This window comes from Neophocaena asiaeorientalis, unplaced genomic scaffold, assembly GCF_003031525.2.
Source record: "Neophocaena asiaeorientalis asiaeorientalis breed wild unplaced genomic scaffold, Neophocaena_asiaeorientalis_V1.1 scaffold648, whole genome shotgun sequence".
NCBI classification, from domain to species: domain Eukaryota; kingdom Metazoa; phylum Chordata; class Mammalia; order Artiodactyla; family Phocoenidae; genus Neophocaena; species Neophocaena asiaeorientalis.
In genome coordinates, this window is record NW_020172781.1 from 8,550,317 (window position 1) to 8,575,226 (window position 24,910).

Below are 24,910 nucleotides of genomic sequence, written 5' to 3' on the forward strand. Positions count from 1 at the left end.
GTGCACTACAACAAAGAGTAGCCCCCACTCCCCACAACTAGAGAAAGCCTGCACCCAGCAATGAAGACCAAATGCACCCAAAAATCAATAAATAAAATAATTTTTTAATACAGCAGGTTCTTATTAGTCATCAATTTTATACACATAAGTGTATACATGTCAATCCCAATCGCCCAATTCATCACACCACCACCCCACCCCACCGCTGCTTTCCCCCCTTGGTGTGCATACATTTGTTCTCTATAACTGTGTCTCAATTTCTGCCCTGCAAACCAGTTCATCTGTACCATTTTTCTAGGTTCCACATATATGCGTTAATATACGATATTTGTTTTTCTCTTTCTGACTTACTTCACTCTGTATGACAGTCTCTAGATCCATCCATGGCCCAACAAATGACCCAATTTTATTCCTTTTTATGGCTGAGTAATACTCCATTGTATATATGTACCACATCTTCTTTATCCATTCGTCTGTCGATGGGCATAGTTTCTTTCCTTCTGCTACTTTGGGTTTTGTGTGTTCTTCCTTCTCTAGTTCCTTTAGGTGTAAGGTTAGATTGTTTATTTGAGATTTTTCTTGTTTCTTAAGGTTGGCCTGTATAGCTATAAACTTCCATCTTACAACTGCTTTTGTTGCATCCCATAGGTTTTGGATTGTCGTGTTTTTGTTGTCATTTGCCTCTAGGTGTTTCTTGATTTCCTCTTTGATTTCTTCACTGATCTCTTTGTTATTTACTAACGTATTGCTTAGCCCTCATGTGTCTGTGTTTTTTACGTTCTTTTCCCTGTAATTCATTTCTAATCTCATAGCATTGTGGTCAGAAAAGATGCTTGATACGATTTCAATTTTCTTAAATTTACTGAGGCTTGATTTGTGACCCAAGATGTGATCTATCCTGGAGAATGTTCCATGCGCACTTGAGAAGAAAGTGTTATCTGCTGTTTTTGAATGGAATGTCCTATAAATATCAATTAAATCTATCTGGTCTATGGTGTCATTTAAGCTTCTGTTTCCTTACTAATTTTCTGTTTGGATGAACTGTCCATTGGTGTAAGTGAGGTGTTAAAGTCCCCCACTATTATTGTGTTACTGTCGATTTCCTCTTTTATAGCTGTTAGCATTTGCATTTGCCTTATGTATTGAGATGCTCCTATGTTGGGTGCATAAATATTTACAATTGTTATATCTTCTTCTTGGATCGATCCCTTGATCATTATGTAGTGTCCTTCCTTATCTCTTGTAACATTTTTATTTTAAAGTCTATTTTATCTGATATGAGTATTGCTACTCCAGCTTTCTTTTGATTTCCATTTGCATGGAATATCTTTTTCCATCCCCTCACTTTCAGTCTGTATGTGTCCCTAGGTCTGAATTAGGTCTCTTGTAGGCAGCATATACATGGGTCTTGTTTTTTTTTGTTTTGGAAGTACGCAGGCCTCTTACTGTTGTGGCCTCTCCCGTTGTGGAGCACAGGCTCCAGACGCTAAGGCTCAGCAGCCATGGCTCACAGGCCCAGCCGCTCCACAGCATGTGAGATCTTCCCGGACCGGGGCACAAACCCATGTCTGCTGCATCGGCAGGTGGACTCTCAACCACTGCGCCACCAGGGAAGCCCATGGGTCTTGTTTTTGTATCCATTCAGCAAGCCTGTGTCTTTTCGTTGGAGCATTTAATCCATTCACGTTTAAGGTAATTATCGATATGTATGTTCCTATGATCATTTTCTTAATTGTTTTGCATTTGTTTTTGTAGGTCCTTTTCTTCTCTTGCATTTCCCACTTAGAGAAGTTCCTTTAGCATTTGTTGTAGAGCTGGTTTGGTGGTGCTGTATTCTCTTACCTTTTGCTTGCCTGTAAAGCTTTTTATTTCTCTGTCAAATCTGAATGAGATCCTTGCCAGGTAGAGTAATCTTGGTTGTAGGTTCTTTCTTTTCATCACTTTAAGTATATCATGCCACTCCCTTATGGCTTGTAGAGTTTCTGCTGAGAAATCAGCTGTTAACCTTATGGGTGTTACCTTATATGTTATTTGTTGTTTTTCCCTTGCTGCTTTCAATAATTTTTCTTTGTCTTTAATTTTTGCCAATTTGATTACTATGCATCTCAGCGTGTTTCTCCTTGGGTTTATCCTGTATGGGAGTCACTGCACTTCGTGGACTTGGGTGGCTATTTCCCTTCCCATGTTAGGGAAGTTTTCGACTATAATCTCTTCTAATATTTTCTCTGGTCCTTTCTCTCTCTCTTCTCCTTCTGGGACCCCTATAATGTGAATGTTGTTGCATTGAATGTTGTCCTAGAGGTCTCTTAGGCTGTCTTAATTTCTTTTCATTCTTTTTTCTTTTTTCTGTTCTGCAACAGTGAATTCTACCACTCTGTCTTCCAGGTCACTTATCCGTTCTTCTGCCTCATTTATTCTGCTATTGATTCCTTCTAGTGTAGTTTTCATTTCAGTTATTGTATTGTTCATCGCTGTTTGCTTGTTCTTTAATTATTCCAGGTCTTTGTTAAACATTTCTTTCATCTTTTCGATCTTTGCCTCCATTGTTTCTCCGAGGTCCTAGATCATCTTCACTATCATTATTCTGAATTCTTTTTCTGGAAGGTTGCCTATTCCACTTCATTTTGTTGTTTTTCTGGGGTTTTATCTTGTTCCTTCATTTGGTACATAGCCCTCTGCCTTTTCATCTTGTCTTCCTGTGAATGTGGTTTTTGTTCCACAGGCTGCAGGATTATAGTTCTTCTTGCTTCTGCTGTCTGCCCTCCAAAACAATTTTTTTAAGTCATTTATTAACCATCTTAAACATCTAAAACATAGCCTAAAACCAGAAAGTATTAAAAAAAAAAAAACCCTTTAAGTAGTCAAAATAGAAAGTCACAGTTCATACTCTAAAGTTCATACACCCATAAGAGAAACCCTCATTCATTCAGAGTCTACTTACTTTCATCTCAGTCACAAGCTAAGGCTCAGTTAGCTGAACTTCTCACCCACCACAGATAGGAAACAAATACATAAAACAGAATTGCAAGAAGTAGGCACATGACAGCAGCATTACTTTGGGCAACATGGAAAGAAAGGTAAAAACCACACAAAGACATCATAAAAGTATTTCTTTTTAAATAAAGTTATTTATTTATTTATTTTTGGCTGCATTGGTTCTTTGTTGCTGTGCGCAGGCTTTCTCTAGTTGCGGCGACTGGGGGTTACTCTTCATTGCAGTGTGCGGGCTTCTCATTGCGGTGGCTTCTCTTACTGCAGAGCACGGGCCCTAGGCACGCAGGCTCCAATAGTTGTGGCATGCGGGCTCAGTAGTTGTGGCTCGCAGGCTCTAGAGCACGGGCTTAGTTGTGGCGCATAGGCTTAGTTGCCCCGCAGCATGTGGGATCTTCCCAGACCAGGGATCAAACCCGTGTCCCCTGCACTGGCAGGTGGATTCTTAACCACCGCACCACCAGGGAAGTCCCAAAAATATTTTAAAAGACACAAAAGAACAATCTGGGGTCAGTCAGTATAGGAACAAATAATTCTACGTTCCTTAAAAGCTCCTATAGTAGTGCTGCATTATGCCAAAGTAGAGTAATTCATGTTTGTGACAATAATCCTGAGTAATCAGGAGAAGCTTAGTGCCTTCTGTTTAAGAAGATAGAAAATGTGTTATATATTTTAGAAAATTTCACATTAAAAAATGGTTGAAATTTAACAAGGGCTGGCAGTTAATGAATTAAGTTTGAGTTAACAAGAAATTCACAAGAACACCACAGATAAATATTAGCATAGTGATTTTCCATAAAAACCATGGTGACTACAGAATATTAAAATTCATAACTAATCCCTCAAATACATTTTAGTCTTAATTTCAATATTTATCACCACCATTCCTAACCCCCCAATACTAATTGAACCAAAGTAAATTTCTAGTTTTGTAGGTAAAAGATGGTGAAACATCAGCAGTTTCACATGGTTCAACCTAATATATTTACCAAAATTATTAACAATAAAGTAGTTTGCATTTATCTTTTATTTCTCTAGCCTACCCTCTGTTGGAAAAAACTAATTATTAAGTAATAAAGACCCAAAGTCCACCAAAATGATCATGGGTCCACCATCACTCACTATGACATTTTCTTCCTACTTCTCAAAAACATAATAATCTTATTTATTTATGCCTGAGAATCTCAACTCTGCAAACACGTTTCCAAAAATATCTGACAGATCTGGGCTTAAGCATTTCAGCTTTTCACAGATAACCACAATTTAACATAATCCTGAAAATGAGTGTGTGCATATCCATTATGTTCATTTATAAATATTTAAAATATAAAATACGCTTAACAATTAATTGTCAGAGCAATTACGTAATGAACCAGATAAATATAATGGACATTCAAAGTTTTTAGTTATATAAAACAAGTTGGCATTCAGTTTGTTTTCAGATTCAAATATTGTATTTTGATTTTCCTTAAAACAAGGAACGCCTACATTGGACATGTCACAATAAGGAATCATTTATCCATTTTAAAATCCCAATTTCTTATCTATTGATAATAAATGTTGTTTTGTCGATATAGGACATAAGTTATCCCAGGATGTACAACAAAGTTTCCTTGAAGGTTTCTTCCTTCTCTACTCCCACTATTATCTTTCTAGGTTCAAGTCTACGAATATTGTGTGTTTAGGAGAGTATATATCCAAACACAATGAGTTCCCGCAATAAGCTTCTGGCTCCCAACTCCACTTTGTCCCTATTCCAAATGGTAACTGCTCTCTAACTCAGAACTACCTCAAAAATCTGTGTTTCCACAAGCCTCAGTCTTCCAACTTGATATAAATCCAAAATATTACCTCCCACAAAGTAAATAATGCTGGAAATATAAGTGCATTCATGAATGGACACTGGCTTACATAACCAGACGTAAGCTATAGAAATTTCAGTCCTTTGATAGTCCAAACTGAGAGACGTCTACCAGCAGAAAGCTTATGTGCAGCTTTGACAGCTGACATCAAGTTTATTTCAGGTACTTTTTCCAGAAATGTTAAGTTTATTACACAGAAGGTGTAAGCCAAAGGATACAATTTTATGTTTTTCCTTACGATATATGCTAAAAGAATAGAATACTCAACGAAGACAAAACGCTCTAACAGAATAAATAACAAAGTGTGCTGAAAAAAGGAATATAGTTAAAGGGCTCAATCATGTGAGAATACGCCTCTTAGCTACAAAAATCTAAAAGGGGGCACTAACAAGAAAGTACAGGACAAAAGCATCATATATATCCTAAAAATGTCAGTTGAATGATATAATTTTTATAGCTTTCAATGAAACTGCATGGTTTTAGCACATCAATAAAAAGCAAAGTCTTAAAGCTGAGACATACATTGTTATTAATGATATAATGAATTTGCTGTGGAAGTTAAAGCTGACAAGGCCGGCTGGGATTTCAGGTTTTCTCTTGCTTCCGCTGTGTTTTCCACAGCATGTCACCACTGTGACTGACCAGCAAAATGAAGGTGGCTGCTGGCGCCTTTTCCTGAAGTTGGGCCAGCTCAACTCTGTAGCCTTTCACAATGGCAATGTTTACTGGCTAGCTCCTGAACAGTAAACATGCCAAATCAGATTTCCTCATCATTGACTTCTTTCACTTCGTATCAAGTCTATCAACTATTCCCAGCTTCTCAAATGTCCCTGGAAGTAGTTTTCTATAGATGACCATTCCCTACCAGTTTTACAAGATCCAAAATATTTCGGGCTGAAGGGAATAAAGATTTACTCCAGTGGTTTACAACCATGGTATTGCTGCACTTGTATCTTGTGATCCAGCTGTGAGATGTATCACAAATAACTGTAACTTTTCCCCCCTTTTTTTCATTTGAGGTAAAGTTCATATAACATAAAATTAACCATTTTGAAGTGTACAATTCAGTTGCATTCAGCACACACACAATGTTGTGCAGCCATTACCTCATAACTGGGACTTTATTTTTAATAGGTAAGGAGTTAAGATTATCCCTTTAATGAATCACCCTGACACATAGTCAATATGGTGTTCTGAGAGGGTAAGAAAAAGAGATAAACTTGCAAGTTAGGCATTTCCAATAACTGGCAAGTCAGAGAATCTTGCCAGCTGGTTGAAGATCACTGACCATCATATTCCATAAACGTTGCATTTTTTCAAATATTCACTCTTTCAGTTCCTACTCTGTGCCTGTGCCCTCAACCTTACACTGATAGAGGCAGACATACTGACAGTTACAGTACAGAGCTATGACTATGGCTCATACAAGTATGGTCAAAGGAGGGTGTGGCCAACTATACCCAGCCATTACGTAGAAAGATTCACTAAGGACGAGAAGATTGAATTAGTTCTTAAGGCATGACCAGTGACAAAAGGAAGCAAGTTAAGAAGAGTATAAGAAGACATTCTATGCAAAGGAAGAAGTATGTACAAATGCACAGAAGCCCGGTAAGCTGTGTCCAGCTAGATTACAGGGTACCATCACACTAACAGGAAAAGTGTAGTAGCACATTTTATGTGCCAGACACTCCTTGTAAGCATTTTACATTATATGTTCAAAGTCACACCAAGAGCTAGGTGGCCACTCGTATTAAATAGATGAGACATCTGAAGTACAGAGAGGCTAAATAACTTGGCTATGCAGCTACTAAGAGGCTGTACTGGAATTCAAACCCAGGCAGTCTAGCTTCAGAGCCCATCTTCTTCATCACTATACTATATAACGTACACTACATTCTTCTGTTTTCTTCTCCTCTTTAATAAAATTAATCACTTAAGGCAAGATCTTTTATGATAGAAACTAAGTACACCACAGCACACTGAAGGTGAACAAATGACTGGCATGAACAATGAGAGGGCACCACTAAGAACCCCTTGTGGCTCCCAAACAAACAAGGGAAGAGTGGCAAACTGTATTGAGAGTACAGCTTAATTTATTTCTTATTCTTTTAGATTAAAGAAAATACACAAAAATATGGGCTTCCCTGGTGGCGCAGTGGTTGAGAGTCCACCTGTCGATGCAGGGGACATGGGTTTGTGCCCCAGTCCAGGAAGATCCCACATGCCGCGGAGCGGCTAGGCCCGTGAGCCATGGCCGCTGAGCCTGCGCGTCCGGAGCCTGTGCTCCGCAACAGGAGAGGCCACAACACTGAGAGGCCCGCGTACTGCAAAAAAAAAAACCCACAAAAACAGAAGTCCTCATATTTCCCCATAACCCAGTCATTTTCTTGCACACTCCCTAGCCCAAGGTATGTTCACCCCACTTTGGAGACATCTACTAGACAATGGAAAGACACGGCAGAGTTTTAATAAGGTGAATAAATACATGTGTTTCTTTAAACAATTACTCTAGAAGGAATAAGAAGGGAAAATTAGAGGAAAAAAGAGACAAGAAAAAGAAAAATCATTAGGATGCCATTTGCAATAGATCCAGCAAATGACAATGAGGCGCTAAACTATAACAGTGGGGAGTCAGATGTGAAAGATTAAATGACATGCCCAAGGACACAAGTCATGGGAACTGCCAGAACCAAAACCCGGGTCTCTAGATTGCACTGATCTGGGAATGGTATATAGATGGATCTGCAGAAAGACCTTTATCATGAAATTTCTAAGACTTCTCTTTAAAACTTCTTTTGTCCACAATGCTTATTTTTAAGTCTAATTTTATACTATAAACAAACTGTGGTCCAAAATGAATAATATAATAATATCAACTAGCACAGCATTTAGGGAGGTAACTAAGTAATTTGGTATAGCTGTATTAAAATTTGAGACTTAGCTTTCTAATCCAGAAACAAAATGCTTTATCATAGAAAAAGTTCAGGGATTTGAAATACACTCTTTTGTAAAAGCAATAAGCTATTCCGAGACACAAATTTACAGGACACAATCCTTATTAGTGAGCTTTGAAATAAATGAAGCTCTATCAGAGAAGTCATTTAAGAAGCCAGATTCACATTATATTAATGTGACAAGTAGAACAAGATAAATACATCATATGATTCTCAAATGACATAATTAATGTAGCTTATATGACATATTCCTATTAATGATCTTTTATTACGTGTGAACAGTAAAATAACATTAGATAAGGAATGAAAAAATCCAATCAGCAGCAGTTTTCCTGAAGGTTTTGACTACAGTCTTATTTACACAGTGTTATCTGATACTAATCCGTGGATTTTAAAGAGCAAAAATCACTTCAGAATTGTAAACAAACATGTTCCTATGAGATGAGCATTTTAATTACTATCATTTCTGCAAATACAAGATAAAAATAACGTGCTGCATGATAGCCTATTAACGTGAGAACATGGGAAAGTATATTTTGCCAGGCCAATAAGGTTATGTTAATAAAAGGATCATGATACTGGATCCGGAGCCTGATAGTGTGTTTTAACAATGACTGCCACAGGAGCCTGTGTGGAAAGTGTAGCTGTCCCCTCCCTGAAGTTGTCTACAAAAGATTAGAAGTGAGTGCCGAAATATTCTGGTTTTCTTTAATAATCCACTACAGTCTAATACCTATGAGTCAACTGAAACATTCTGAACCTTTTTACATTTAAAGATCATACCACCCTAAAAATAAATACAAGTTTTACAAAGCAATAGTTCTTATTTACTTTTACATCAAACAAATATTTACTGAGTAACTATATTATCCCTGCCACTAAAAAAGAGGTGTGAAACGTGGTTCCTGAACTTAAGGAGATTGAAGAATAATTGAGAGGCTAAGATTTAAAAAGTTTACTATCAGTAAAGGACAATCAGCCTAAAAGGGCATAGATTCTAAATGCTCCAGGAATTCAGAGGTAGATAAAAATCACTGTTTCTTCAGGAAGGGGAAGGATGAAGAGCATCTTGGTGGTAGTGTCCAGAAATGAGGGAGCAAAGCTATGGCCAACTAAGCTCCTCACTGGTCCTAAGAGTGGAACATGATTAATCGTGTTCTGGTGGTTTCTTTGTGAAAAAGGTAGCAGACCCTAATTGAATACTCTAGAGCCCACATCTTGAATTTTAGTATTTAGTTAAACCCAGCAAATAAGCAGAGGAAAGAAGAGTAAAGGACTCCCCTTCAATCATGTACCCCAGCTGCATGCTCAGTTAGAAACAAAGAAACCTAGAACCTATGGTCGTTCTCTCATAGTGAGCCCAGAATTTACAAAAGCCAGCACTGGTAGTGGCTGACAGGGCACCATGATAGCAAGTTACCATCAATCCTAGCCATGAAGCCCAGCTATAGCAAATGCTGCTTGGGGCAGCATTCTATGGATGATCTTCTTAGCTTTGTTAAAATCACATCAACGTAGTATCACTTTTCATCTGTGGTATAAATGGTTTTTATGAAACAGTTTGACAAAACACATAGCATGTGACTGTACCACTACAAATGTGTTAGCAGACCCAGCCAGAAACCACAGCAATGATCTGATCATGTGAGTATTCTTGCAAGAGTAAAAAAATAAACCTAATCTTTGTAAACACTTATTGGTGCCCTACACGAGTTGAATATTCTTCCAAGGAAGCTTCCGTTTCCAATGTAGAAGGAAGAATTGTTCTCAAGCCACCACCAAATAATCACACAGTACTTAATGGCTCAGCTTAATTTTTAATCTTCTATGAACTTTGCAGAATTATATCTAACATGATGATTTGGGATTATGAATGCAGTGAATAAACACAACCTTCTGGTATAGCAATTTAAGCATCACAGAGTGAGTAAATACTGCAGAGTGAATCCTAACACTTGAAATAGAATCTTCCAGAGTCCAGAAATCCACCTGACTGCCAAGAATAATACTTCCGTGGTTCAAGCAATACCAGTACCCAGAGGGGTTTCCACAGACATAACCACATGAGTTACTGCATATCGGGTAAAATAGAAAAAACAGACATTTATGAATGTATAGTTTGCAGACATCTTAAAAGTACTCACAAATATGCAATTTACAAATATAGAAGAAATTGGGGGGAGGGCTCCAGGAATACACAGAATCTGTTTAAATTTCTTAATTATATGGTTTCTTCTATGGGTTTTCCTCATCCTAACTCTGATTTTTATGGGTGGTAGGGAGAGACGCATGGATCTCTTAACTAAAACACATGAAACCAATATCACTGAAAGAAGCTCTAGGAGAACTAATATATGAGAGATTCTGACTTCAGAATGCAGTAGAAATGACTTCGTTTCAAATAGCAAATTAGATATCAAAGAAAACCTTTCAATTCACCAGGCTGTACTGAAGCAGGGTTTGTTAGATTTTCTAGCAATAAAACAAATGCACAATATCTTCTCATGCATTTCACACATGATTTCTATTTCAGCTCTGATGTAAAACATGGTATCACACATCATGCCACAAAGAAAGAGTCAGTTTAGCTAGTTCAAGTAAAACACCAGGCAGCTGCTAACAGAGACAGGTCATGGCTGGGGAGAGGCACAGCACGTTCAGTTCGCTGTTTTCCTTCAAAAGAATGTCAATAAAAAACACGGCCAAATGAGGTATTTGAAGTGGGGGGAAACGTCCTGCTATGCAGTGAACCACTGGGTTCACCTAACAGCGCCAGTCAGACAAGTTAGCAAAAGGGAGCCCTAGCCAAAGCTACAGCCGCCAACAACTTGAAGAAAGCTGTCTTTCTCCCCTGAACGTCCTGGGGTAGCGACCAGTCCCACATTTAGAAACGTTATTTCTGGGACCAATAGCAATTTATTTTGATAGAACCACTGGATTTTTTTTTCTTGAGTTCTCAACAAAGGAGCCATATTAGGAAATAATCTCGCAAAAAGCAAAGTGCCCCCTCCCCCTCTTCCCCACGATCGATGCACACACGCCCGTGCACGCTGCCACGCACAGACACACACCCGTGACAATGGCCGGCGCGTGCACTCGCGCGGGCCCACGCAGCCGCCCGGGAGCCCCGCGGGCAGAAGGCCCGGCCGGCCCGGCCCCAGGAGCTCAGGCTGGAGGCCCCGCGGCCCCCGCTGCCCAGGAACCAGCTGCTGGGCGGTTGTGCTAGGGATGCTCGCCCCCCAGCGGGGCCCTGGGGAAGCGGCTGCCAGCGGCTCAGAGCCTATTAACCCCTTGGGGAAGTAGGTGCTACAACACCCACCTGCGGGGACACTGGAATGTGTCGGGAATACAACCCCAAATGGCTCCCCGTAGACGAGGCGCCACCGAGTCCTTAGACCCTGGCAGCTCTTGGCTGGCTCCTGCAAAGCTAATCGTGTGGCTGGCTCCACCGGGCTTCTAAGGCAAAGGGATGTTTCTGAGCTGTCACCCCTGAAGAGTCTGGGCATACCAAGAAGGAAAAACTTAAGAGGGCAATGGACGCAGATCAGACTTGGTAACCCGTCCCTAAGGGACTGGTGTAAGTCCCTAAAGGGACAGAGCTACTTGGACCTGCCCGTCCAGCAAACTACGGAAGGAGTGGAGGGACCCGAGGGCAACCGCCCCCTGTCACCCCTCCCTGGATCGGGCATCAGGGCCCCGTCCCCACTCCGGGACACTTACCTTCTTCCGGGGCTGCCATTTCATCATATTTGTACAGCCGATACGTGGAACATCAAGATGCTGGCTGGGGGCTGGGGACAGATGCAGGGCAGCGGCGACTGCAAGTCATGCTGCCTCCCTCCCACCCCCTAATTCTTTCCCATATTCACTGCGAAGGGAAAGAGCCCAGGAGAGTCCAGTCTTTTCGCCTTCAGTTCAATGAAAAGTATCCCCAAACCACGAACACACTTCCCACGGGGCTAGGAAGTCCCAGCAGCAACCAGCGTACTCCTGCCAGAGCGGAGCATTTTCCCCTCAGGCCAGCGCCAGCAAAAAGAGCCTGCGGCAGGGGGTCTCCAAGCCGGCTGCAAAGACCCTCCCTCAGAGAAAAGAGGGAGAACGCAAGCTGCTGCACGAACCCAGCCGGGCTCCTGCCATCCAAACCCCTTTTGGCGAATTCTCCTCTTCTCAAAAAAAGATTAGACAAGCAATCAAACCCTCACGCGCAGCCTGGAGCAATTCCCAAAATTCTGGGTGTATTTCTCGTTTGTAAAATTTAGCAAAGAAAATTCCAAAGATCTGTAATCAGAGCTTCTTTACGCTGTTTTCTCTTCTTTCTTGGATAGCTTGGGGAAAGGATCTGCCCTTCCCGAAATGCCTACCTTCCCTGAACACTGTAAATAGGAAAACTTGGTTTGTGTGTTTAGATTTTTTTTTTTTTTTTTTTTTTATTCCCAAGAACCTTAGTGGGGAAAGGCTGGAAGGAAATCCTGCAAGAACCCAACTCCACAGCTCAGTCTGCACTAATGACTTCCTTCCCTTCAGTGTGAGCACAGCCTGCCCAGCTCCAGCCACACAGAGCAAATGGTTTCTGGGTCTTAGTGCCACGACATCTGTTCCAAAGCAAAAAGTAAGTACACAGTTTCAGAGGCACCTAACAGCTCCCAAGGAATCAGAGCCAGAATAGACCTACGGAATAAGAAAACCATTCCAAAAGATCTAGATTTGTGAGTTATATCGAGAGAAAAAAGGAATAGAAAAGGTTTCTAGACAAAAAGCTATATAATCTAAAAGTGTGACTTGAAGGAAAAAGATTTAGGATATCTGACAAAGTAAAAATTTTAATCAAGAATAGACTCTGCTTCTCTAAATTTAGCACTAATTTTATTATTATAAAAAATATTGCTATCAAGATTTAATTTCATTCAGCTTCTATAAAAATGATTCCATCCTATTTAAGGAAACACATCTCCAAATACAATGTAATTCTATTATTTGTCATCCAACAGGTTTAGTAATTCTTCTCTCACCATGAGGCTACTTTGATAGCTGGGAATTGATGGGTAGTGTAAGCTACTAGAATACTAACTGATGAACATAATAATAGCAACTGATGTACCATCACTCCATTGTTTCAACAATATTTAACTTATTAATGTCAGAGTTCTATAATGCATTGGCAGGACTGGCTGATGTGGATGATTATAAGCAGATTGGACACTAACTATATCAGATATATTGTAAATGTCATTAAAATACCCAACAGTTAACTAAAACAAATTACTTTTGAGATTTTTTTCTAAGACTGAGAATCTGAAATTCAATGGTGAAATCATTGTCTTTTAAAAAATAATAATATTAACAAATATAGTTAAGCCATGATATGCATAATAGCTACACACCAACCTTACCTCTCTGCTCAATAAAACTATTAAGTGCCTATGATTCAAGCACCTATTATTTGCCAGCCCCTGTTCCAGATGCTAGATATATGAGTAAGAGGCTATCCCTGCTCTTGAAATTACATACTGCAGGCAGCAGTCACAAATAACACCAATACTCTGTATATGTCCTAACATATCCAAATCATTCTGCACAGCTTAACTTGGATATCCTACTAACATGGAAGTTCAATAAATTCCAAACTAAATTCATCAATCTATCCCCAAATCAGTTTCTCTTCTCTGTCCATAGCACTGTCATTCTTCCAGGATCACAAACTAAAACCTTAATTAACATCATTCCTATGTCTAATCTATCACGAAGTCCTTTCACTTCTTTCTTAAACATTGCTTTCAAATTCTTACTGCTGATATCTGAGGCTGGAGCCTCACAAAACAAACATATATTAAGTCCCAACTAGGTGCAAAACATCATGTAGGATAGAAAGGTATAAAACTAAGTCCCTACTCTAGAGGAAGTTACAAAGAAGTTAGGACAGAGCTGAAGACCTATAAGAGGACAATCAGACATTGCGTTGGTCAGTTGAACAAATGAATTACGTGGTAAGTAGCATTCCAGGAGATGGAAGGAGAAACCATTGTAAACAGGGATGGTCAAAGAAGGTGTCACAAAGGAATCTGAAGTAGAAATTCAGTCAAATGCTCTACCACTGAGCTATACAGAGGAGATACAACTCATTCTACAGCCAAAAGCCAAGGTCCTTACCACAGGCAGTAACATTCTTCAGGATCTGGACCCGTCTACCTCTCAGAACTCATCTCTTACCCCTCTTCCACTCCCTTTCTCAGCCCTTGCCATACTGGCCACCTCACTGTCCCTTAAATATATCAAGCATATATGTGTTGCACCCTCTGCCTGAATCACCCTTCCTCCAGATACCCTCTTGGATCCCTCCCTTAGTTCCTTCAGTTCAAATATCATATTAGAAAGGCTGTCTCTCATCATTCCTTCTAAAATAATAGCACTATGACCGTTACCTTCTATCTTCCTTACCCTGCTACATTTACTTCATAGCCTTTATGACATATATTTTATTTATTTAATGTCTTATATCCCCAAGAATATAAATTCCAAGGGAGCAGGGACTTTACTCTGTATAATATCAACACCCAGTGAACAGTGCCTGATACAATAAGCAATCATTAAATATTTGTTGAGTGAAATAATGAAAGAAAAAGAAAAGGGAGAATAGTGTGAGCAAAGGAGGCAAGCCTATACAAGATGTATTCAAGATACAAAATATATTGACCTGCCTAAAATATAAGGCTTAAGAATGAGAACGTTAGAGGCAGAAACTCTGTCTTGTTCAGCTTTGTAATCCTCAGTGCCCAGCATAGTGCCTGGCACAGCAGATGTGTTCAATATTTATGGGATAAAAGAATGAAGGGAGGGTAGAGATTGAATGATGAATGAGGGAAATTCCATTCCATTCCATTCCATATAAAGTAAAAGATACTTTGGCAAGGTATGTTGGAACCAGATGGTAGGGAGCACTGTAAGGCAAAGAAATTTGGACTTTATCCTGTAGGATGCAGGGCATTAAAGGTACTGAGAGTAGTCAAGAGGCATGACTGAAGCAGCATTTTTAAGCAATCTAATATAACAAAATATTAACCATGATTTTATGAGGCTGTTTTGTATATAAACCTTTGGATTTTTAAATTATGTGCATAATTAAAATGCTTATAATGACCATTTGACAGATATGATAGATATCAAAACTGAAATTCACAGGAGTTAACTGACCCCTTCAATGCCACCCAGCAAGTCAACGGTAATGGAAGGACTAGAATCCAAGGCTTAAAAACCAACGCCTGAGTGATGGGGGCAGGAACCTACAATTGCTTAGAGGTCAAGATAAAAGTTTCTATTTTTTACTCTGCCTCTAACTTGCTATACAACAAAAATTATCAGAAGGGCAAGGCAGATGACATGAATAAATGAAACAGAGTCAGGTGTAAGATAAAAGGGAATTGTAAGGATTGTAAATCTGGAGAAAGATAAATCATGTAAAAGAGGGAATTGCTACATGCTACATAATGCTAGTCAATTGATGTCATACAGGAATATCAGTCCAACGGTGCCAGATCCTCTAAATTTTCATGAGAAGCTAAAATTTTCCTGATTTTAATTGTTTGCTCAAAAGTTTTAAAGCATCCTAACAGGCCAAACAAAACATGCCTGTAGGTCTAAATTCCATCTGCAAGTCATAATTTGTGACTGTTGATTTAACCACTCAAGGCTTCACTTTCCCATATGTAAATTAAGAGACCTACATGGTTCCTAATCTATGGGGTGGTTTTTTGAGGGCATCTGTGAATCCATATGCATACCACACATGGTCTGTGGACTGAAGAGCAATCTCCCATGCTCAGATGTTGTTGGACTTAATAAAAGACAAAGTTACTTAAATTGGGGGAGAGGGAGTCTGAGAACAGTGGACTGTAACAAAGGAGACAGAGGAAATATATTTATGTTTCGACATAATCTAAGACTTCAAAGTGAAGTTTTAAACTGGTTTTCAATTTTTTAGGTATATTTCCTTTGGGTCACTTATTTATATGGCATTTCTTTCACTGCTGACTGGTGAGTGTTGCAGCTTTCATTTAGTAGGTACCACTCGAAAGAAGACCATTACCTAGAAGCCTGTAAGTATGAATACTATATTAAATCATCCTGCTTTTTTCTTTGTGCCTTTGTTTATTTATTTTGCTTAATCCAAACTGACTTGGTAATTATATCTGAAATGTTTATAGAATTACTATTATACCAGTATACTTTCTCCCTTGGAAATTATTTATATAGAGGTACCAAGCTAACACAGCTCAGAATGTTGTAATTTAGCTTATTGTTTCAAAGATCCAATGTCAACAGCAAGAACACAGTTTCTCAGATATGCAGCTACTAAAAGGCGTTTGTACCACTCCATTTCTAAACATAGCACTTTGCAAATCACTTCCCTAAAGGGAGATACTGTAAAACAGTCTATTAAAGTAGTATTTTCCTCAATAACTTCTTGTCTATTCAAATCTGAACAAAAGCAAGAAAGAGGAAATGAATGGAGAAAACACACCTTTTTTCATTGTTGTGAATTTCTTCAAGATTTCCTAAGGAGTGATATGTCTGACATTGATCATAGGGTAAATGCCCAGAAAAGCTAGTTTCATAGTTATTTACATTTATTGGGTTTTAGAATATTAAACTCAATGTAAAACAGTATTTGGAAAATATATTAATTTCCCCAAAGACTTCTAAATTATTTTCAAGTATTTAAAGAGATATTAGGAAATAAAGGGACAAAAGTAGAAGCATATGTGAGACCAAAATATTTGGCCTCATTAGTGATATTTCACACAATTGGGTGCTTTCAGAATATTGAAGGTCTTGCTTTGCTAAAAAAAAGAAAACTAAAATAACCTGTTGCATAAGAATTCTGCCACACAGCAAAGTAGATGTAGAACCATGCTCCCATTCCTTGGGAAGTAAACTGTTCTACAACATCCAGGAAAAATCACCTCTAACTTTATCCACCTCACTTCCTTCTACTCTATCAGACAGTGTCAGACAGGCTGAAGCCCAATCCTGTAAATTCAGCACATATTGACTGAGTACTCATTCTATACAAGGGACTCTACTAGGTACTGTGAAAGGAGACAAAAATAAATCAGATGATTTTTGCCCTTAAGGACAGAGCAGTCTTGTGAGGTTGAAGGAGAAGACAGGTACACAACTAATAAAAATAACAGTAACAATAGCAGCTAACCCTACTGATCTTGCCATTCATCTGACTTTGAGAGCCCAAGTTCTTAGCGCAAGCTAAGTGCTAAAAGAATGAAATAATTGGGCTTCCCTGGTAGCGCAGCGGTTGAGAGTCCGCCTGCCGATGCAGGGGAAACGGGTTCGTGCCCCGGTCCGGGAAGATCCTACAAGCCGCGGAGCGGCTAGGCCCGTGAGCCATGGCCGCTGAGACTGCGCATCCAGAGGCTGTGCTCCACAACAGGAGAGGCCATGACAGTGAGAGGCCCGCGTACCGCAAAAAAAAAAAAAAAAAAGACTATGGGAGCCCTAAAGAGTAATTAATTCTGACTGTGGTAACAGAGAAAGGTTTTACAGAAGAGGTGGCATAGTATCCTTTCAACAAGCTGAGACAATGTTTGGGGAGGAATGTGCCAGACTGAAGGAAAAGAGCATAAGCCAAAACATGGACGTATGAAAAAATGGGCCACATTGGCAAGTCGTCTCACAGATCTGACACATATAACACACGGCAAGGCATAGTGGACTTAAGGTTAGAGGGCTGTGAATGCTATTACCTTAACAATAATAATAATAACTCTCATCTGTTGAGTATGTGCTAAGCATTGAAGTCTTTTATATATTTTTTTTTATTCATTGATTCTTCCTAACACCTTTATGAGGAGGAACTATCATTATGCCCATTTTACAGGAGAGGAAATTAAGGCTAAAGGGTTAAGTAAATTCCCAAAGAATCATGGCTAGAAGAAAGGAAATTGGAGTCAGACTCCAAAGCCTTGTTATTAATCCCTGACTTAGAATACAATGATGAGCAGCACAGGGTTTTAATCAAGGCATTAGCAAATCTATTTGAGTTTTATGCTAACTCTGGAAGTACTGTGAAGGACAGGAAGAATATGAGAACAATAAAGACAGGAAGGCCAAATAAGTTTCTATTACAAAAGATCAATAAGGGATGAAGAGGTCTTGAATTAGGGCAGCATAAGCGGAAAAAGGCCCTTCTTGAGAGACATTTCACAAGTAAAACAGGTCCTAAGAACTTGTTACATGAAAGAGACAGAGAAGGAAGTATTTAAAGATGATCCCCAAATTTTTCGTCATCTTTTAGAAAAAGAGATACCCTACTAACTAAAATATGGGTCACAGAAAGAACAGGTAGGTACTAAATTTAGTTTGAGACTTATAGGTCCGAGGTAGTGGTAAGAGATACACAGGAATGTAAAGTAGGTAGGTGGAGGGATTGTCTGGAGGTAAGGATATATATCTATGTCTACAGCTATAGCTATAAAGAGATTTGTGGGTCATTCACATAATGGTGACATGTATAAAGCTTTGGTGTAAAAAGAAAAAAATACAACATAATTCACTGCTCAGTTGGGATGGGTGGGAGACCTACCCAGTTTCCTGAGGCAGCAATTTTTATTTGGCTAATAATGCCTGGTTCAAACCTTAGATCCACCATATACTAGCTGTGTGACCCTGGATTAATTCATTTTTCTGTACCTCAATTTCCAACTCTGTAAAATGGAGATAATAATAGCAACTATCTAAGTATGGTTGTTGGGAGTATGAAACTATATATGTAATTATACACATATATAATATAACCTGCATATAACGCTATATGTTTAGCATTGTTGTTATTGTGGTTGTTTTACTATGCTAACCCTAATTTTTTTCTCTTTCTTCATCATACCATGGATTTTGTGTTGATTATATATTAAGGGCCACAAGCTGCCAGAACTAATCTTTATGTGTTTCACTGGTAAAATCATTTTTCTAATGGGATTTCTGTTCATAACAGAGCAACTGGGACCAGGCTTACTCTCCTGGCGTAACTAGAAAACTGGATAAAATACAGGAAAAACACTGTTTTCGTACTGTTTCAGACAACAATATGCACACAGTACTATGAACCTTGAGAGAAGCAAAACAAATGAGGTAACCCCTATGATCACCCTGGATTTCTGCCTGGAGGCACTTTCCGGACCACAGAGCAGGAAGGGGATCCCAAGCAGAGCACAATGGTCGTGAGGAGACAGAGTTCAGTTTGAGGAAGCCAACGAAGCTGGAACATTCCGGGTAGAGAAACGGAGAAAATGAACTCTAAGGGGGCTACGTGGACAGGTGCTCCAGAGATCAACACAGGGGCTTCTTGAGTTCTGGTTGAATATAACATTGCCCAATGTAGGGCAAAACTCCACAAGGCTAAGTGAAGGGAAGCTGTAAGCAGAACAACTGTCAGAACTCTCTAGGGCTGCAAGTCTTTCAAGTTCCAATAGCCAGAGTGGAGGGAATACCTGGGACATTCAGTAGAGACCTCAGAAAAGTCATTTCTTAACAGAAGAGGTTAACTAAAATATACTGTAAACTCACCCTAACAAAGCTTAAAAACAAATCTTGAAAAAAGCACATTTAATCTACAAGTAACAACTATCTGGCAGAACAAAGTTCAATACTCTTTGAAGGAAGACAACAAAATCTAGCACTCACTGAAGAAGTCCAGCATTCAGTCATTTTCCAATGAAGCTTATTAAAGGACATGCGCACTAGCCTGGAAATACTTTGTTATCTCTTTGGTAAGAAATTAATCTTTTTCTTAAATTTTATTTTATGTATTTATTTATTTATTTTGGCTGTGTTGGGTCTTCATTGCTGCATGTGGGCTTTCTCTAGTTGCAGCGAGCAGGGGCTACTCTTCGTTGCAGTGCGCAGGCTTCTCATTGCGGTGGCTCCTCTTGTTGCAGAGCTCAGGCTCTAAGCATACGGGCTCAGCAGTTGTGGCTCGCAGGCTCTAGAGCACAGGCTCAGTAGTTGTGGCAAACAGGCTTAGTTGCTCCGTGGCATATGGTATCTTCCCGGACCAGGGCTCGAACCCGTGCCCCCTGCATTGGCAGGCAGATTCTTAACCACTGCACCACCAGGGAAGTCCTAATCTTCCATCTTAAGAATACTATGACTGTGTTACAATTTTCTCATATAGATCAGATCAATGGACTATAATATTTTGGGCTACAATCTTGTTACTTCTCTCTGCCAGGTAGCCATAGCTATAGGGCATGTGTAATTTTTCTGTTATATAATTTATCAATCTGGGAGAAACTTCAGCATATGTTATCTTTAGTTAAAATTTAGAGAATTTATCTGGAGTAAATTCAGTGGTCAGATATTTGGGGCAGAATATACAGCTTTGGGTTTATGAACCTTCTTAAAGGAATCCTGAATGTGCAAGGGTAGTAATTACATGTGTGTTTTAATACATTAAGGTTTACTTAATAAAGATGCTTGAACTGGGGGCTTATTTACTTGTGTGTTTTTAACCAAAAGAGGCTATATTTCTCTGGCTATGCTTAAAAGGAACACAGGGAAAGTAGATCTCTTTTCAATCCTATGGCAGGAAACAGGCTTTGAGAAAAGAGTCAGTAGAAAAAAAATATTATTCTTGAGGTCCATTTGGAGGCACTATACTGACTTGTTGCTATGAATTTATAAGCAACCAAATGGATGACACTCACCAAATAGACACCTGTTTATGGTTGTGGAACTGCCTGGTATCTTAACTCTCATTCTCTGTTTTGGGGGAATTCCCCATTATCCGAGTCTTGGTGGAATGTAGGAAACATCTCTCATGACAGTAACCAAAGAGGTCAGATAATTACTTGATATCCACCAACCGATAGCTGGGATAAAAACATAATACCTCTGGCAAAGTTTTTTGCCAGAAGTTTGAAAGTGAAGCAAGTGACTCAAAGAATAATGACAGAGAGAATTTACTCTAGCAGGACCCACAGAAACATCCGGTTGCTACGGTCATCAGTGCCATGGAGCTCATCACCATATACAACATCCAGCCGCAGTGGTGGTTCCAGCTCTGGCAACCAGGATATTATGGCTGAAATCCAGGTACCTTTTGATTAGAAGTCACAGTTGTTTTCTGTTACTTGCAACTAAGAACCGTGGCTGACTCACACAGACACATTTGATTTTGTTTATATTGGGACACAAGTTCTTCTTGCATGAATATATACGCATGAACAGATATGTATGTACGCTGGAGAGCTCCAAGGCACAGTCTTCTACTCTCTTTTCTGCCTATAATTACTTCCTCAGATCTCAGCTAGTTAGTCCCAAGGGTCTAAATACCATCTCTTAATTGATGACACCTATATTTATACCTCAAATTCCTACCTCTCTGAGCTCCAGACTTGTATAAATAACTGCCTATTCAACATCTTCACTAAGACATCTCAACAAAATTCTTGATTTTCCCCCAAGAATCGGTCATTCTACAGTCTTATTTTATCTCAATTAATGGCATCTCTATTCCTCCAGCAGCTCAGGCCCAAAACTTTAAACAGTTACCTCTGATTCCGCTCCTTTCCTCGCCCTCAATATCTAATCCAATACCAAGTCCTCAGCTCTCTACCTACAAATTCTAATTCACATCCTGCAACTTCACATCACCTCTACCCCTTCTTCTTTAGCCACAGTTGTCATTAATATCAACTGGACTACTACAGTAGCTTCAATTTGCTTCCTGTGATCCAGTCTCTCTGTGTAGCCAGGATGATCTTTCAATAATGTGAATCAGATCATGCAGTTCCCTGTCTGAAACCTGCTTAAGGCTTCCCTTTGCACAAAGAATAGAAAAACAAAGCCTTTACCACGTCCCACAAGGCCCTCCCTACATCATCTAGCCTCTACCTTTCACCCTCTTCTCTTACCATACTTTTTTTTTTACATCTTTATTGGAGTATAATTGCTTTACAATGTTGTGTTAATTTCTGCTGTATAACAAAGTGAATCAGCTATATGTATCCATATATCCCCATATCCCCTCCCTCTTAAGCCTCCCTCCCACCCTCCCTATTCCACCCCTCTAGGTGGTCACAAAGCACTGAGCTGATCTCCCTGTGCTATGCAGCTGCTTCCCACTAGCTATCTGTTTTACATTTGGTAGTGTATATATGTCAATGCTACTCTCTCACTTTGTCCCAGCTTCCCCTTCCACCCACCCCCCCGATACTTTTCCTTAACTGTGCTGTGGCTAGACCTGCCTTCTTATGTTTCCTTTATGACCTTGGTAGTTGCAGTTATGTCTGTCTGGAAATCTATTCTTCCAGAATAGATATTCCTTCTCAATATTCAAGTCTCTTTTCAAATAATAAGTCCTCAGGGAAATCCTCCTGAACAAAATCAACTACCCTCCCCAAATTGACTACATCTCTCTTACTTTGCTTTGTTTTCTTCAAGCCACATATTACAATTTGAAATTGCATTATTTACTCATTTGATCACTATGTCACCCAACAGAATGTAAGGTCTAGGGAGTGGTATCTGTATTGTTCACCACTGTAAGTCCAGTATTTAGAACAGGTCCCAGCACATATTAAGTACTCATTAAATATTCATTCAATGAATCAGTGAAATTAATGTTGGTTATATGATACGAATACATAGAATTTCCTTTTGCAATAAAATTTTCAGCATGGTATTTATTCATTTACCAAAGGATACTTGTAAATACATTCAGTTCTGAAAGATACACTCTCCCAGGTAATGCCAGAAGGGGTTTTTCCCGTTAAATCAGTATTACACCCTGGCCTAAGTCTGAACATGCTTAATAGAAAAAAATATAACCTTCTGAAAATTAAGCAATAATTATTCTGAAAATTAATTATTGCCCAATAATGTTTTTTATTTAAGAACTCCAGTGCTATCACTTTCTATTTTCATTTGTATTAAAGAGAATCTTACATTAACCCAAAAATGGGTAGATAAAATGATTTTTAAGATAGTTTAATAAATAAATTAAAAACACTTTGAAAACCTTAGATGAAGTACAAATCACTTGTCAAAAGTACAATCTCATTTGTCAAAACATGAAAATGAGAAAAGAGAAGACACAGAAATAACAGGCTCAGAGCTGCCAAACTGACAGGCTGTCTTAAGTGAGATAGTCAAAACATTCATATGCTAATTTTTAAAGTGCTGTCTATCTGGCCATCCATATAAAAACAAGAGAGGGCTTTTTCTTCCTATTTCAAAGGTATATGAATGGGTCAGATAGTGGACACTCTGATTACAAATTAAGCAATAGCAATTAAGATCATAAAGAATTTTCTGTTTATTCTGAATGCACATATAAGACAAAAACTAACTTGCATGGAAGGTAATTCAGAAGATCCAACCCCCTCAGAAACACTCTTTATCAATTACACCATCTAGGGCTTCCCTGGTGGCGCAGTGGTCGAGAGTCCGCCTGCCGATGCAGGGGACACGGGTTCGTGCCCCGGTCCGGGAAGATCCCACATGCCACGGAGCGGCTGGGCCCTGTGAGCCACGGCCGCTGAGCCTGCACATCCGGAGCCTGTGCTCCGCCACGGGAGAGGCCACAGCTGTGAGAGGTCCTCATATCGCAAAAAAATAAATAAATAAAAATGATACATTGTCAATCCTTCACACTCAATAAATCTGAAGTTCAGTGGACTCTTTTAAAAAAAAAATTATACCATCTAACACAATTATTGGCAGTCTTCTGCACGTAGAATATGGTGCAAAGGATGACTTTCCATGTTAGTAGCTGGGGTTAGCTATATACTGTAAATTACAAAAGTTGAATAGCAAATAACTACCAAAATATACAAATACTATTTTAACCAAAATATACAAATACTATTTTAAATTATTTTCCTTTTTGATTTAGTATCTTAAAGGATTTTCATGTTCACATTTCCACTAGGTATTCCTCCCTCTTGCAACACTAATAATTCTAAACAAAAGAGCATCTCCTTGAAATGTTCTGTTTACTGGGGTGATGAATCTATCATCAAATCAACACTTTCGTGTATCATCCCACCTGCTGGGATGAGGAATCCAGTCTAGCAGTATTACTGAAGTTTTGCTCAAATTTGCTTTGTTAAGAATGCTGGTGTTTCAAAGTGGCGCGGAGCGGGGGAAGTGGTGGTGGGATGAACTGGGAGATTGGGATTGACATATATACACTAATATGTATAAAATGGATAACTAATAAGAACCTACTGTATAAATAAATAAACAAAATAACGTTAAAAAAAAAAAAAAAAGAATGCTGGTGTTTCCAGACTTGGATTCAGATGTTCTGCTGCTAAAAAAGAAAGTGACACATACTGTATGATTCCATTTATATGAAATGTCAGAACCGGCAAAAAGTCGATTAGAAACAAAGTCGATTAGTGAGTGGTTGCCAGGGTCTGGGCAGTAAGAGAAAGGAAGAGTGGCTGCTAATGGGTATAGGGTTTATTTGGTGAGAGATTAAAATGATTTGGAATTGGATAGTGGTTGCACAATTTAGTGAATAAATGAAAAACCACTGAATTGACACTTTAACAGGGTAAATTTTATATGTGAAAAATATCACAATAAAGCTGTTATTTTTTTAAAAGGTGATCAGCTTTCCCCAATTCACAGAAAAATTAAGTTAATACATAATTCTCTCTACTTAAAACTTTTTCTCTCATAAACTTTTAAATCTTTGGCATGAGCTATCACTCATCTTCTAGCACCAGACAACAAAAATTAAAAATTAGGAAACTAATGTCAGTATGAAAAGTTGAGAAAACAGATCAACAACATTCTTGGTTAAATGGGTTATTTAATTCATGGACATGTGCTGATGATATTAATTTATTTTAACTATGTACCACAAAACCATTTTCTGTAATTATCATCTATAGAGCATTTGAAAGATATAATAAAATGTCAATATTTTATAGCATTCCACTAAGAACACCATAGCTCTATATGGTGTCTGGTTTAGACACATTAGAACCAATGAAACAGAACAAAGCTAGTAAGGCCAAATAAAGATGAAACTAATCTGTATCTTTTTTTTTTTTTTTTTTGCAGTACGCGGGCCTCTCACTG

At 38.9% G+C, this 24,910-nt stretch overlaps 1 protein-coding gene across 2 annotated transcripts in view; it reads right to left on the reverse strand.

Moving 5' to 3' along the window:
- Window positions 1-24,910, reverse strand: part of TTC28 (tetratricopeptide repeat domain 28) — a 540,393-nt gene that overhangs the window by 386,310 nt on the left and 129,173 nt on the right. The window contains exon 1 of one of the 2 annotated variants that reach the window (XM_024741377.1): window positions 11,528-12,156. The exons of the other annotated variant lie outside the window; for it this stretch is intronic. Within the exon in view, the coding sequence (XP_024597145.1) occupies window positions 11,528-11,554 (27 nt within the window). The 5' untranslated portion in view covers window positions 11,555-12,156. Of the gene's footprint in view, window positions 1-11,527; window positions 12,157-24,910 lie in introns of those variants that run through there. 2 annotated transcript variants of the gene reach the window in all.